Source organism: Balaenoptera acutorostrata, chromosome 2 (assembly GCF_949987535.1).
Source record: "Balaenoptera acutorostrata chromosome 2, mBalAcu1.1, whole genome shotgun sequence".
Lineage (NCBI taxonomy): Eukaryota > Metazoa > Chordata > Mammalia > Artiodactyla > Balaenopteridae > Balaenoptera > Balaenoptera acutorostrata.
In genome coordinates this window covers 102,664,624-102,679,490 of record NC_080065.1, presented here as the reverse complement: position 1 = coordinate 102,679,490, position 14,867 = coordinate 102,664,624, and the positions used below count along the sequence as shown (strand labels likewise).

General features: G+C 45.2%; 1 protein-coding gene and 1 pseudogene across 1 annotated transcript in view; both read right to left on the bottom strand.

Annotated features, from left to right (window-relative positions):
* Positions 1-8,221: 8,221 nt before the first annotated feature.
* On the bottom strand, positions 8,222-13,167 carry LOC130706547 (protein FAM170A-like; annotated as a pseudogene).
* LOC102999947 (peroxisomal multifunctional enzyme type 2-like) overlaps positions 13,035-14,867 on the bottom strand; it is a 75,663-nt gene continuing 73,830 nt past the window's right edge. Inside the window, exon 21 of the mRNA XM_057539146.1 lies at positions 13,035-13,989. Within this exon, the coding sequence (XP_057395129.1) occupies positions 13,963-13,989 (27 nt within the window). The 3' untranslated portion in view covers positions 13,035-13,962. The remainder of the gene's footprint in view (positions 13,990-14,867) is intronic.

The following is a 14,867-nucleotide window of genomic DNA, read 5'->3' as shown; positions in this document are numbered from 1 at the left end:
TGCTGCAATGACCATGACACTGCAGATGTCTCTTCAACATAATGATTTTGTTCTCTTTGGATATACACCCAGAAATGGAATGGCTGGATCATATGGCAGTTCTATTTTTAATTACTTGAGGAACCTCCAAACTGCTTTTCATAGTGACTATATTAAAACACTTCCTGATGTGAAATTCCTATACACTAGCAATGAAAGATCAGAAAGAGAAATTAAGGAAACAATCCCATTTACCATTGCGACAAAAAGAATAAAATACCCAGGAATAAATACCTAAGGAGGCAAAAGACCTGTACTCAGAAAACTATAAGATACTGATGAAAGAAATCAAAAATGACACAAACAGAAGGAGAGATATACCATGTTCTTGGATTGGAAGAATCAATATTGTGATAATAACTATACTACTAAAAGCAATCTACAGATTCAATGCAATCCCTATCAAATTACCAGTGGCATTTTTCACAGAATTAGAACAAAAAATTTTACAATTTGTATGGAAACACAAAAGACCCTGCATAGCCAAAGCAATCTTGAAAAAGAAGAAACGGAACTGGAGGAATCAGACTCCCTGACTTCAGACTATACTACAAAGCTACAGTAATCAAGAGAATATGGTACTGGCACAAAAACAGAAACATAGATCAATGGAACAAGATAGAAAGCCCAGAAATAAACCCACACACCTATGGTCAACTAATCTATGACAAAGGAGGCAAAGATATACAATGGAGAAAAGACAGTGTCTTCAATAAGTGGTGCTGGGAAAACTGGACAGCTACATGTAAAAGAATGAAATTACAACACTCCCTAACACCATACACAAAAATGAACTCAAAATGGATTCGAGACCTAAATGTAAGACCGCACACTATAAAACTCTTAGAGGAAAACATAGGAAGAACACTCTTTGACATAAATCACAGCAAGATCTTTTTTGATCCACCTCCTAGAGTAATGGAAATAAAAACAAAAATAAACAAATGGGACCTAACGAAACTTCAAAGCTTTTGCACAGCAAAGGAAACCATAAACAAGACGAAAAGACAACCCTCAGAATGGGAGAAAATATTTGCAAACGAATCAACGGACAAAGGATTAATCTCCAAAATATATAAACAGCTCATGCAGCTCAATATTAAAGAAACAAACAACCCAATCCAAAAATGGGCAGAAGACCTAAATAGACATTTCTCCAAAGAACACATACAGATGGCCAAGAAGCACATGAAAAGATGCTCAACATCACTAATTATTAGAGAAATGCAAATCAAAACTACAATGAGGTATCACCTCACACCAGTTAGAATGGGCATCATCAGAAAATCTACAAACAACAAACGCTGGAGAGGGTGTGGAGAAAAGGGAACCCTCTTGCACTGTTGGTGGGAATGTAAATTGATACAGCCACTATGGAGAACAATATGGAGGTTCCTTAAAAAACTAAAAATAGAATTACCATATGACCCGGCAATCCCACTACTGGGCATATACCCAGAGAAAACCGTAATTCAAAAAGACGCATGCACCCCAATGGTCATTGCAGCACTATTTACAATAGCCAGGTCATGGAAGCAACCCAGATGCCCATCGACAGATGAATGGATAAAGAAGATGTGGCACATATATACAATGGAATATTACTCAGCCATAAAAAGAAATGAAATGGAGGTATTTGTAATGAGGTGGATGGAGTTAGAGTCTGTCATACAGAGTGAAGTAAGTCAGAAAGAGAAAAACAAATACAGTATGCTAACACATATATATGGAATCTAAGGGAAAAAAAAAAAGGCCATGAAGAAGCTAGTGGCAAGACAGGAATAAAGACACAGACCTACTAGAGAATGGACTTGAGGATATGGGGAGCGGGTGGGTGAGATGTGACAGGGTGCGGGAGTGTCATGGACATATATACACTACCAAATGTAAAATAGATAGCTAGTGGGAAGCAGCCACATAGCACAGGGAGATCAGCTCGGTGCTTTGTGACCACCTAGAGGGGTGGGATGGGGAGGGTGGGAGGGAGGGAGATGCAAGAGGGAAGAGATATGGGAACATATTGTATATGTATAACTGATTTACTTGGTTATAAAGCAGAAGCTAACACACCATTGTAAGGCAATTATACTTCAATAAAGATGTTAAAAAAAAAAAACCCCAAAAACACGCATGCACCCCAATGTTCATTGCAGCACTCTTTACAATAGCCAGGTCATGGAAGCAACCCAGATGCCCATCAACGGACGAATGCATAAAGAAGATGTGGTACATATATACAATGGAATATTACTCACCCATAAAAAGGAACGAAATTGAGTCATTTGTTGAGACGTGGAGGGATCTAGAGACTGTCATACAGAGTGAAGTAAGTCAGAAAGAGAAAAACAAATATCGTATATTAACGCATGTATGTGGAACCTAGAAAAATGGTACAGATGAGCCGGTTTGCAGGGCAGAAGTTGAGACACAGATGTAGAGAACAGACATATGGACACCAAGGGGGGAAAACTGTGGTGGGGTGGGGATGGTGGTGTGCTGAATTGGGCGATTGGGATTGACATGTATACACTGATTTGTATAAAATTGATGACTAATAAGAACCTGCAGTATAAAAAAACAAACAAAACAACTAATACTAAACTTTCATTGGGTTAACTGTATGGAAGTATGTTAATATAAATGTTTCAGACATTACGTGAAATTTCTAAAAATCTTGTATGTTCTGGTATAATGTCATAATTCATAATTCTAGTTATTACTTTAAAACTTATATCTCAGAAAAAACTAAATTTCCTTATCAATTGCACTATTATGAAGTTTCATCAAATCTTTAACCATGGTCCTTTTGAAGTCTTTTGTCAGTTACAGACACTTCTGGGTGTACTCTGATGCTTTTGCAAATATGTTCCTATAAAAGGGTTTCATCTCCAAGGAATTCATAGAAAAGACTCTGACAAGTACAGGTTTCTGATAACTGACTGTACTGCTGAACTGAATGAATAAGCATTTTCAGAACTCTAATGAAAAACTGATGAACTCATAAAAGTGTTAACAAAAGATCAAGATGAAAAAGAAAATTAATTACATGGGACTGAGTGAACTGATGAGGATGATTATAATTTTAGTGATTTTCTGCTTCAAATTAAAAAAAAAAATCCCCACAAGGACTCAGAGGCAAAGAATATAGAAATCAATTTTCACTGCAAAGTAAAGGAGCTGTTACAGTGGAGGATTACTGGACTGAATGTCAATATTATGACATAGTATGAGTGTGTTTCGTGTTTGGTAATTGCAATCATTGTTGCTTTTGTTGTGGTCATCCATTTACAATGCTTGGTGTCAGTCTATTTATCTCTTGTCAAAATAAAATACAGTGTGCCTGTGTGAAAAAAAAAAAAAAAAAGAGAGGCGAACTCATAGAAACCGAGAGTAGAAAAGTGGTTGCCAGTGGCTGGTGGTGGGGGAAATAGGGAGAGGTTGGTAAAAGTAAAAGGGTATAAATTTTCAGCTATGAGATGAATAAGGCCTGAGGATCTGATGTAAAACGTGGTGACTCTAGTTAATAGCACTGTATAGTGTAATTGAAATTTGCTGAGAGTAGAGCTTAAATGTTCTCCCACACACAGAAAAGGTAAATATGTGAGGTGATGGATATGGTAATTAACTCACTGGGGGAATCATTCCACAATGTATATGTATATCAAATCAGCACGTATGCTTTAAGTATCTTACGATTTTATTTGTCAACTAGACCTCCTTAAGGCTGAGGTGGAAAAAAAGAACAGACACACGGGAGGAAGCCACAGGTGAGTGGGGGAGGAGCCTTCCAGGCAGAGTCCAAAGGTGCTCTAGGTAGAGGCCTAGAGGGTTTTGAGATAAGACGTGAGAGATAACGAAGGCATCAGCCATGCAAAGAGCCAGGGCAGAGGGCCCTGGGCAGAGGGAACAGCGTGAGGTGTGTTCAAGGAACAGAGAGGGTCCAACCAGGAGAGCAGCGTGGGCAGCTCTTGGTGGGGATCCTCCTCTGCCCTCTCCCCTTGGGCGGAAAGACTCGCTCCCTCTCCAGAGTGTCCTCACTGACGGAGCTCCAGCCACATTAAATAACAGTTAGTCTAGTAAGAAAGACAGTAGTTTAATATCCCCAGCAACCGCTCAGTGCCTGGAGCTTAGCAGGTGTCTGTAAGATGAGTGTTTGTTGACTGACTGACTGATGGACTGACTGGTAGATGGCAGGCTACTTCTATCTGACTACAGACAGCCTACGAGGAATAATGTCTGGCTCTAGCTTTACTCTCTGCTCTTGATATTTTCCCTTGTGAGAGCCTATTCCCCTGAGGCAGAAAGCAGCCAAGACACCAGCATATTCCTCCCTTTGAGCGTCCTGCCCGTGGCTGGAGGAAAGGCAGCAGGTGTACGCACTCCTGTGTGGAGTTTCTCTCCTGCCCAAGCGGCAGTCATGACCCCACCTCAGTCCTGCCCTTGTTCCAGGGTTTTCTGCCTTTTCCGGTCCTACCAGCCCTCAAACCGCCAGCTCCTGCCCCTTCCCTGCCTCTTACTGGTGACCAGCTTTTACTGCACAGAGGAGGCCGAAGCCACTGGAGGGAAGCCCACAGCCCCTCTCCCGCCCCCTCCTCTGCGCTCTGCCTCAGTCCCCTCTCCCTCTGGTACCGGAGAGGGACCTCCGGCCCGGGTCCCCATCTCCTCTCTCAGTGCTTAACACACCAGCAACTCTCCCCTCTCCACTGCAACCTTCCACCGCCACACAAACATGGTCTTATTTCTTCTCTTTAAAGGACAACGACCCTCTCCTAGCCCACTTCCCTCCCAGCTGTTGCCCCATTTCTCCTCCCCTTTGCAGCCCCGTCCTCGAAAAGCTGCGTGTAATTCTGTGAGAGAACGAAACCGCCCGCCTCGGCCCGGCACGACGATGACCACTTGCCTGAGGCGTCTCACAACAGGAGGTCCCGACACGGAACACGGTGCTGCCGAGGAAAACTAACCAGCAGGACTCGGGAGGGGCCAGAAGACGGCGGAGACGACCAACCTCGCAGAGCCCTTCGCACTGGAATCCATCTTGGCTGAGAGATGCGCGCGCCACCCGGAAGGACCCTGAGGCCGACTACAGGCCAAGCGAGGTGATGGGCCGGAGGCAACCCGGAAACTAACCCCGTTACCGTGAAGCCCGAGACTGCGAGGCACGTGGCAGAGCAGTCCGCCTGGGTTCCCTAACCCTGCTGCTCTCCGCCCGGGCGCTCCTTCCCAATAAAGCCTCTTGCTGTGTCAGCAATTAAAAAAAAAAAAAAAAAAGTCACAAGACCTATATAAATTATTTAGAGTTAAGCATATGTAAAAGTAAATATAACAAACTGAGTATGACCAATTAAACTCTGCCCAACCCAAGGATTAAAAAAAGACTGTTCTTACTTTATGAGAACAGACCCTCTTCTTAAGTAGCAGATCAGAAAGTGAGAGTGAATCAAAGAAACACAGCATTTGAAAAGTCAGCTAGTCCAAGCCTCTTGATCACGCATACAGAAGCTGAAGCCCACATAGGTTGAGTTACTTGGTAAAGGGCCCAATGTCCTGACTCAAGGACTAGCATTTTTCACTAATTCATAAGACACAATCAAACTCAGTACCTTGGAAAGAGATGGGAAAAAATGAAGAAATCAATCATAGAGTTACTCATCTTTAAGTAGAGAAATAGCCATGACAAAATTACAGGTATTGAGGGAAAATTGAAGTGCAGAGTTTAAAATGTCAATAATCCACAGGGAAACGGGAGACTATTTATAATATTAATATTAAATCCCTATCTAAAAGACATTAAAAGATCTCCAATCAAAATGTTAATTTTAGAATAGATATGGTATGATACAATTTATAAATCAAAAATACTTAGAAGAAACACAATCTGGTTAACAGGTTAAGTCACAAGGCAATTGCAGGAGAAAAAGAGTATCTTTCTCGAAATGTCCATCAATAGGGGAATAATTATATTATGATTTGTCACTAGAAGTAAATAAATAACATTGGCCTAAAAAATGGGATAGACCTACAGCAAAGATTTATACTAAATCTCTATATTAAAGACATCAAAATATCTCCAATCAAAATGTTAATTTTAGAATGGATATGGTATGATATAATTTATAAATAAAAAATCTCTGTAAAGCTATAAATCACATATAAAGCACCTACATATGTAAATTCATGGACCAAAAGTCTTGAAATCAGACAGCTAGTGATCAATAATCTCTACAAAAGGAAATAGTCTTGACAGTGGGGTTGGGGGGTTATGAAGGGAGAATTTTATTGTACTTTTATACATTGTACCCTTTAACATAATTGTTTTTTTAATTAATTTATTGATTTTTGGCTGCTTTGGGTCTTTGTTGCTGCTAGCGGGCATTCTCTAGTTGCAGTGAGCGGGGGCTACTCTTCACTGTGGTGCACGGGCTTCCCATTGCAGTGGCTTCTCTTGTTGCAGAGCACAAGCTCTAGGCATGCAGGCTTCAGTAGTTATGGCACGGGGGCTCAGTAGTTTTGGCATGGGGGTTCTAGAGCGCAGGCTCAGTAGCTGTGGTGCACGGGCTTAGTTGCTCTGCGGCATGTGGGATCTTCCCAGACCAGGGCTCGAACCCATGTCCCCTGCATTTGCAGGCAGATTCTTAACCACTGCGCCACCAGGGAAGCCCAATAATTCAGTTTTTTTATAAAGAGAACATTCCTAATATTATTCCTAATTTTTAAAAATATATAGTTGGATAACACTATGAAAAATTAACTGATATATTTTTTATTATTTCTCTTTGCTCCCTGGATTTTTTTCCCCCATCCAGTCAGCTAGGCACTCTGAGTTCACTGTATTAGGAAGGTAAAGACTCAGCAGAAATGAGGGAGAAAAAAAGAAACTTCTCAGCTTTGGAATGTTAAAAACGGAGGCCACAGTAGAACAGGTGAGAATTCTGTGAACAAAATATAAATCTCATCTCAAATGTAAAAAGTATTCTCTGCACTAGGAGGCAGAAGAGGGAGGGAGGGAAGGACTGAAGGAGGGAGATCAGTGTGGCCAGGGACATGGAAACTGTGCTTGAGGACGACATGCCCAGGAAGAGAATCAGAATCTGGAGGAGATCCAGCCTGCACGTGATCATTGCCTCCAGCCAGCACCCCCATCTCAGACCTCGGGCAATTCACAGAGTGAGTGGGAGTAAGTCAGGAGGGCCACGCACATAGTCTGTGTGGCAAGGGTTGTGGCCATTCCCTATTTGTGAGAAGTCCCCAGCAGTTTTCAGGCCTCCTTCTGGAAAATGCTGGTGGACGTCCCTAGTGCTTATGTGAAAGCTTGTTCATGAACCCTGAAAGATACAGATGTAGATGACTGATAGATAGATGCATAGATAGATAAATGTAATTAAATGAAACATCCAGGAAAGGTTTGGAAAATGCCCTTTATTGCCTATGATATTTAGACTGTCATATGATGTTAGACTGAGTGCTGGGCCCTTCATCCTCCTTCAGACCACTGGCACTCTGTCTGCTACTACTATCCCGAGGGTCCTTTCTTCTCCCTGGAAGGGATAAAACAAATGAGGCAGAACAGGAAGAGACAAGAAGCACTATAAGCTCTGCTGGTCGGGGTTACCCTCCAGCGTTGCCTTAAAGCTCAGAGCCACACACACCACAGTGAGCTTGGCTCCAGATCAACTACCGCACAACGAAGCTTCTGGAACATTTCCATATCTCGGGGGACCTCATTTCCACCTGACTCCCTTTCACATTTCCCTTTGTCCCAGAAGGCTAGGTACACTGGTCAGGGTGAGATCTCAGCTCAGGCCACAGGCTCTCAGACCTCAAACTTCTGGTCCTGCGGGGCCCCCTGTCCTCTCTTCAGACCACCCCTGGCTCTCTCTGCCGAGAAGGAGCTGCTGGCAGTACGTCCTCTTAAGAGCTGAGGTCCATCATGCAGACCCTGAGAAAACTCCTAGTCAAAACGCTCCACATTCTTGTTTAAGTCAACAGAGGTCAATTCCTTTGGAAGTGCTGGGTGTGTCCCAAGTTGATGCAACTGCAGAGCCATTAGATAAACCAGCACATCTCTGCGGCCCCTTCCCTTACACTCCTCGGGGCCCTCGTGACATAGGCTCAGAAGACTGTGCCAGCCTCAAGCCTTACCTCTTCCAACAGAAGGCCACACCGTCTTCTAGGATCTTGTCCCATGAATCTCAGTTGCTGTGTGGAAATCAAAAGAGAGAAAAACACTTCTTCGCTAAAGAGAATTTCCTGTGGAAGCTGAAAAGCTCAGGATCAATTCCCACTTACAGTCATGACTTTATTATTACATGACTGGGCCAGAAGCACGGGAGCCGGTTATCTCCCCTTCAGTTCCCCCTGAGGTGCTAAAGCCCCCAACTCTCCCTTATGGAAGCATGAGTCTGGGGTGGAGAGATGCGACTGGCTCGGAGAAGGTACAGCTCCCTCCGCAGCCCAAGCCCCTGCTCACTTCCTCTCCTTCGGAGAATGTAACACGCAGCCTGGACATTGGCTCCACGGTCTCCTCGGGCTGAGGTCTTCCCCCGTGGGCTGCTCCTCCTCATTCTCCTTTGCTCCTTGCTTCTCCTCCTCCTCTCCTCCTCCTCCACCTCCTCCTCGGTGGTGCTCTCGGATTCCACATCGCCCATCATCTGGGCCATGGTGAGATGAAAGACATGGCAGCTGAAGCCCTCCTGGACGCCGTACCGCACGTGCTGCCGGAGGATCTCCAAGGTGGGGAACACCCGGCAGCAGGCCATGCACCTGAAGCCGGCCTCCATGGTCACCAGCCAGTCCGGTGTCTTGGCCCTGGGTCTCTCCTGGACTGCAGCTGACCCTGATGGGCTGTATGGCTCTGCCCTTTCCTCACACTCTTTCTCCGCCCCAGTGGGCTCACTGTCAGACAGGCGGTTTCTGGTGGACACAGCAGAGCGGGGAGAACCTACCCGCACATCCTCAGGAAGGGTCACTTCTTCTATCCTCAGCCGCTTTTCTAGCAACCCCAAGGGTTTCTCTGTCTCCCAGGAGACAGCTACACCCTTGATCGTTTTCACCCGCATGTAGTATATTTTCATGCCTCTTTCCTCTTTGTTTGTATACAGAGAGGTCTTACTGAATGAAGGGGATGAGAAGGCGACACACTGTGGTGGGGGAGCGGTCTCCCCTTGTTCCTGAACCCGGGCTAGGGCTGCTCTAGGCCGGGGAGTGTCTCGATGTAATCTCCAGATTCCTGGGAAAGGAAATTAAAAACATAATAACATGCGCGGGCCATGCTGGAAGCTGAGGGAGCAGGTGTGGTAGATGAGAGAGGGACATTTGCATGACGTAGCTGTGTCATGAGCTTGGTGTCTGTTGGCCGTAGGATGGAGTGGTGTATCTGGTGTCATCTGTGGGCTTTTCATCTGCGTGTGGGGGGATACTGGAGCGGTGTCTGTATACAGGGGTGTGGAGTATGGTGGTGAGGGCTGTGGTATGTGAGGGATGTGGGAGGATGCGTGTACTACGAGGAGTGTGAGTTTGGGAATATCGGTGGTGCATTACTTGTGGAATGGGGGTGTAGGAGAGGAGCACTGTGGATCACGTGCTTGGGGTTTACGTGTGCACTAAGAATGGCTGTGCCTGGAGAGCGGATGTATGTGTGAGCTGGGTGGACCTCAGCTGGATGGTCCTGCTCTCAGGCTGGAGGTCTATGATGAAGAACTCTGTCCTTCTCAGGAAGCAAAGGCAAAGGCAAACCCTACATTTTCCTCTGAAGATGCTTAATCTGGTCCCTCTGCCCTCCACCTCAAGCCCAGACCTTTCCGGCCCCTGCTCCTTAACTTCCCCACCATGGTGGTACCAGGATTCACACGCCCCCAGACTCAGCTGAGATCCACGCCCTCGTACAGCTCAGCCATCCTGCTCAGGCTCCTCCACAGAGCCCTCAGCGCCTCTGATGACCCTGGGTTTCCTCTCAGCCTCCCTGGGATCTGTGTGCCTCCTGCCTCCCAGCCAAGCAGCCCCTCACCTGAGGAGCCCCGCGCCCTTACCACCACGGATGAGCTTGCGTGGAGAAGAAGCACAGAAGTATTCAGAGGCAGAGGGGACCTCCCCTGCCCCTGGGCTGCAGCCTTGGGCCACCACAGGGGATCCAAGCCGAGCGGGATCCTCTTGTGACTTCGAGATTCCTGAGGGAGGAATGAAAGGCTCAGGGTGGGTTCCTCAATCCTCTGTCCACAAATATTTACTGACGGTCTGACATGTGTCAGGTGCAGTGAATACACACAGTTGAGAGTGTGGCTCCCAGTGGATACTCCAGTATTTAATTAAAATCAATACTTATTCTGTCAGTGTCTTGTGGGTAATGTGGGCCTAGGTGGTGACTGTGAGTATGTGTGAAGAGTGAGTGATGTCTATCACTTAAGTCTGTGGTAAGTGTGGGGTTGGCGTGGGGAGCACAGTGCAGATGTGTGTATCTGTATCTGTGGCCTCTGTGTGCATGATTTCTGTTCACAAGTCAGGAATTCTGGGACATGTAACTTTTCCTCATCACACGGTGTGGCTTGTATTTATGGTGTGTGTTCATTCATTCATTCACCAAGGTTCAGTAAGCAGCTACTCCTATGTATCCGGCACTCTTCCATTGTTCTAGTCTCTGGTAAGGCTGCACATTCTAGTAGAGGAAGACAAACACTAAACAACAATACAATCAATATATAACACATCAGCTGGCGGTAAGTATATAAGGGTTGCCAGACTTAGCAAACAAAAATACAGGGCACCCGGTTAAATTTCAATTTCAGATAAACCCAGAATAATTTTGTAGTGTAAGTATTCCCATGCAGTATTTGGTCTTACTTATTTTTCGTGTAAGTATGGCCCATACAATATTTGGGACATACTCATACTGAAAAATTACTTGTTGTTTATCTGGAATTCAAATTTAACTGGACAGCCCATATTTTATCTGGCAACCCTGACATGGGTTAGTGAGACTGTGCTTTACTGTGGTTTGTACAAAGCGGGTCTGGCATCACTAAAGAATGTGTTAGAAGTGTGGTGTGTATGACATGTGACTGGTTCTTACAGAGGTATTTAGAGATAGCTGAAGTTAGCTGTGTTTGCGAGAGTTGAGGAGATACATATATATATAGTGTGTGTGTCATATATATATAGTGTGTGTGTCTATATACATATCTCATCTCCAGCGTTTGGTGTTGGAGGAGAGGATTGTGACACAGGTGGGTTGTATGAGAACGTAGTACAGGAGTGATGCGTGTATATACCTACATGTGCTGTGTGTGGTTTAATAAGGAAGTTATATGTGGGGTGTGTGATATATTTGCTGTATCAGAGTGTACATGGGTGTATGAGTTACTGCCTCATAAAACACCCCTAACAAGAATTCTGTACACACTCTTACATACACCGAGTGTCACCCAGCTCCAGGCAGGGTGACAAGAACTTTACCATGCAGACTTTATATCTGATGAGCACTCTACCCCCATTCATCCCGCTCTTCTCTCCACTACCACACACACACACACACACTCACACTCACACACACACACACTGGAACATAGAGAAAAATATTCTGAATGGTGAGACAGGGGCAGTCATTGCCTTCCCCAGCCTGTCCCAGCCACTGCCTGAAAATCTGCCTGCTGTCTAGACCTCCACTCCCAGGGCCCATCCTAGTCTCCAGGACCCTAGGCCTGGTAGGAGCTACTGGGCTCTAATCTGGGGCAGAGGCCTCCAGCTGGAAGTCTGGGGTAGGCTCCACTCTGCCCCACTTCCTCACGTGACCACCCCTCTCCCAGGGCAAGCTACTCGCCTACGTTTAAGGCACGCAGGCACCACGTGGCCCGTGGCTCTCAGAGCTCCCCGCAGGACCCTGAGGACATCTCTCACCCCCGCCCATGCGGGCTCAGTCTCTGGAAAGCCCTTCCCTTCCCTTGATCTCCTTTGAGAAATTCTTCCTGTCGAAGGAATAAAACCTCCTTGCTTTCAATGACACCATCCCTAGACAAACAATCTCCTTTCGAACTGCATTCCACTTCTCAAGATACTTTTCAACAAGGCCTTCAACTCATGGGGCTTCTCTTTCCACTTTGGGAAAAGGGGCCAAGCAGCTCATGGGTCTCTCTCAGCATCCTTGCATCCTTCACACCCCCCACCTCGTGACCCCAGGGGAAGATCAAAGAGAATAAGAGAGAACTCGGGGACTGAGAAAAGCTGCACCTCTAGGTCTGTGCAAGCAGGATGCAGCCTGCTGTGAGTCCGACAAAGCTCCAGGCCCGGCAGCCCCAGGAGAGGGTCCTCAGACCAGCGGAGCTGACCTCCCATCTCCCAGGGGCACCTGGCTGTTCTGTGCCGTCTCACACCACAGGGACCCTCTGCGTGGATACGGCAGCATCAGTGAGACAAGGTCTCTCGCACCCTGCTTCACAGGTGACACGTTCTCAGTACCCCCCTTCCTAGAGAAGGCTCAGTTTGGCAGAAACCCATGTTCCCCCCACAAGTTGCCCCCCACATACCTCCTCCCTTCTCGGCAGTTTCCTGGGACTCTTCACTTTCCAGATGTTTCCTCTTTTGTCGCCGTCTCATCGTACCAACTGGAAGATTCCCTTAGAAGATGCCTCACGTCCAACTCCTCCTCTTCCCTACAGGTTGGCCCTTCTTGGCTTTTGGGAAATCCGTTGAAATGATTCAATACAAATAAAAATAGTCAAGTCTCCTAAATGGCTGAACAACTTGGACCACTTAGTGAACAAGCAGTACTGCTTAGTGCTCACCAGGGCTGTTAAGTTTCAAAGGTTGCCAGGCCTACAGCAGAATTCTCTAACCTCAGTGATGACATCAGAGCATTCTGTGGACCTAGGTTCAACAGTCTCTGCAACAGCACAGACCCCATTTTCAAGAACAACTCCTTTTTCCCAGCAGAACCTTTCCCATGAATTCAACTCTCACATCTTTCAAATGTGGCAGGATACTTTGAGATGTTAATCTTTTCCTGTTCATTTTTTTCCTTTTCTTCCTTTATTTCACGTTTTCCCTTCTGCATTCAAGTGGGTAGCAGACCCTATGTTCACTGGCCAGTGGAAGAGCCCGGCAGGGCATAGCAGAAATAGCATGCTGATCATCTTGGCTTTTATTTCTAAAATCGCAAACTCCATGGAAAAGAGAGGATACTTGAGCAGAAACATAACAGAAGCAGGTTTTTGAAATTAGGTACTGTCTTGTTTCCCTACTGGAGTGTTGAAATGTGCTAATTAAGTCAGAGAGAGATGTCTGTAAATCCTGGAGGAGAAAAGGCCTCTCAAGTGTGGCTGGAGGGGTAAATGGAGCAAAAATTCCAAAAGGAGATGGCTGTAGTGTGCATACAAGCAGAATCATGGCAACCTGTCCCACGCATGGCACAGGAGCCACCAAACCTACAGGAGGCACGGCCCCCGAGCTGATGGGCATCTACACTTACAACTGTGGGCTCCAGTCCACAATGATCATCCTTCCACCCACTCCCTCAAAACCTTGGCCCTGTATGACTTCCAAATAGGGATGGCGGAAATCCAAACAGGACACCAGCAGGATCAAGGCTTCAAATACAAATTACATGGAGTTATAAAAAAATTTTCGTACTATTTCTTGCACACCTCTGCTTGTGGGCTGTAATTTATACCAGTTATAAGTGGCAATGCATCTGGATCCTCCTGATTCCACTCTAGAATTAGAGACACCTCATTTTGAGGTAGTGGCCAGGATGATCCAGTGGGAAGATTGGTGCACGGGATGAGGTAGCCTCCCAGAAGTCACTGCTTTCATTAGAAATACCACATGGACTGAGGCGGGTCCCAATTTGAAAAGGCACTGCAGAATGACTTAAAGTTTCAGGCACCGAGAGAGTGAAGAGAGGACAACTTCAGCCTTGTGAGGGTTTGCTGATGAGATTCAATCTTCCTGCTTCTTGGAAAATCTCTAGAAAAGAAGGGACAAGGAGGATTTTTTTTCTTAATTTTTTTGTGGTAGAAATTTTCAAACATACACAAAGTAAAGAGAATGATATAAAAGGAATGCAGCACCATTTACCCATCACCCAGTTTCAACAATTATCAAAAGTCTGCCATTCTTCTTCTGCTACACACACACACACACACAAACACACTCACTCACTTGCACACTTTCATTTCTTTGTGTATTTATTTTGGTTTAGGAGTTTGGGGAGGGTGGGGGAAGTGCTGTTTTTTATTGTAAATCTCAGACATTATGTCATTTCTCCTTACATGCCACAGTATTTACCTCCAACAGATAAAAACTTGTTTCTAACATAACATCATTCTCTCGCCCAACAAATTTAATCATCATTTCTTTTACCACAATAACTAAGCCATACTCAATTGCCTCCAAATGTGTTTAAATGTCTCTTTTATACATGATCTATTGAAATCAAGATCTAAAGAAGGTCCACGCCTTGCAATATGTCCATGTGTCTTTTAGTCTACAACAGTTCTCCCTCCCTTTGATTTGGCACCGATTTATTGAAGAAACTAAGTAATTTATCCTGTAGAATTTTCCACAGGAGTCTGTTGATTGTATTCCTGTGATGTCATTTAAGATGTTCCCTATTACCTCGATTTCCTTATAAACAGGTAGTTATAGCTAGAGAATTAATTAGATTTAGATTCGATTTCATGTTACTACAAGATTATTTTATAAGTGATGCTGTGTACCTTCCTATTGCTTTGCAACAGTAAGTACAAAAAGTTGTCCGGTTTTTAATGAAGTTAAGATTGATCAGTGAGCTCAGGTACTGTCAGCTTGGTCCCTCCATCCATAATGATGAGGAACCACAATGC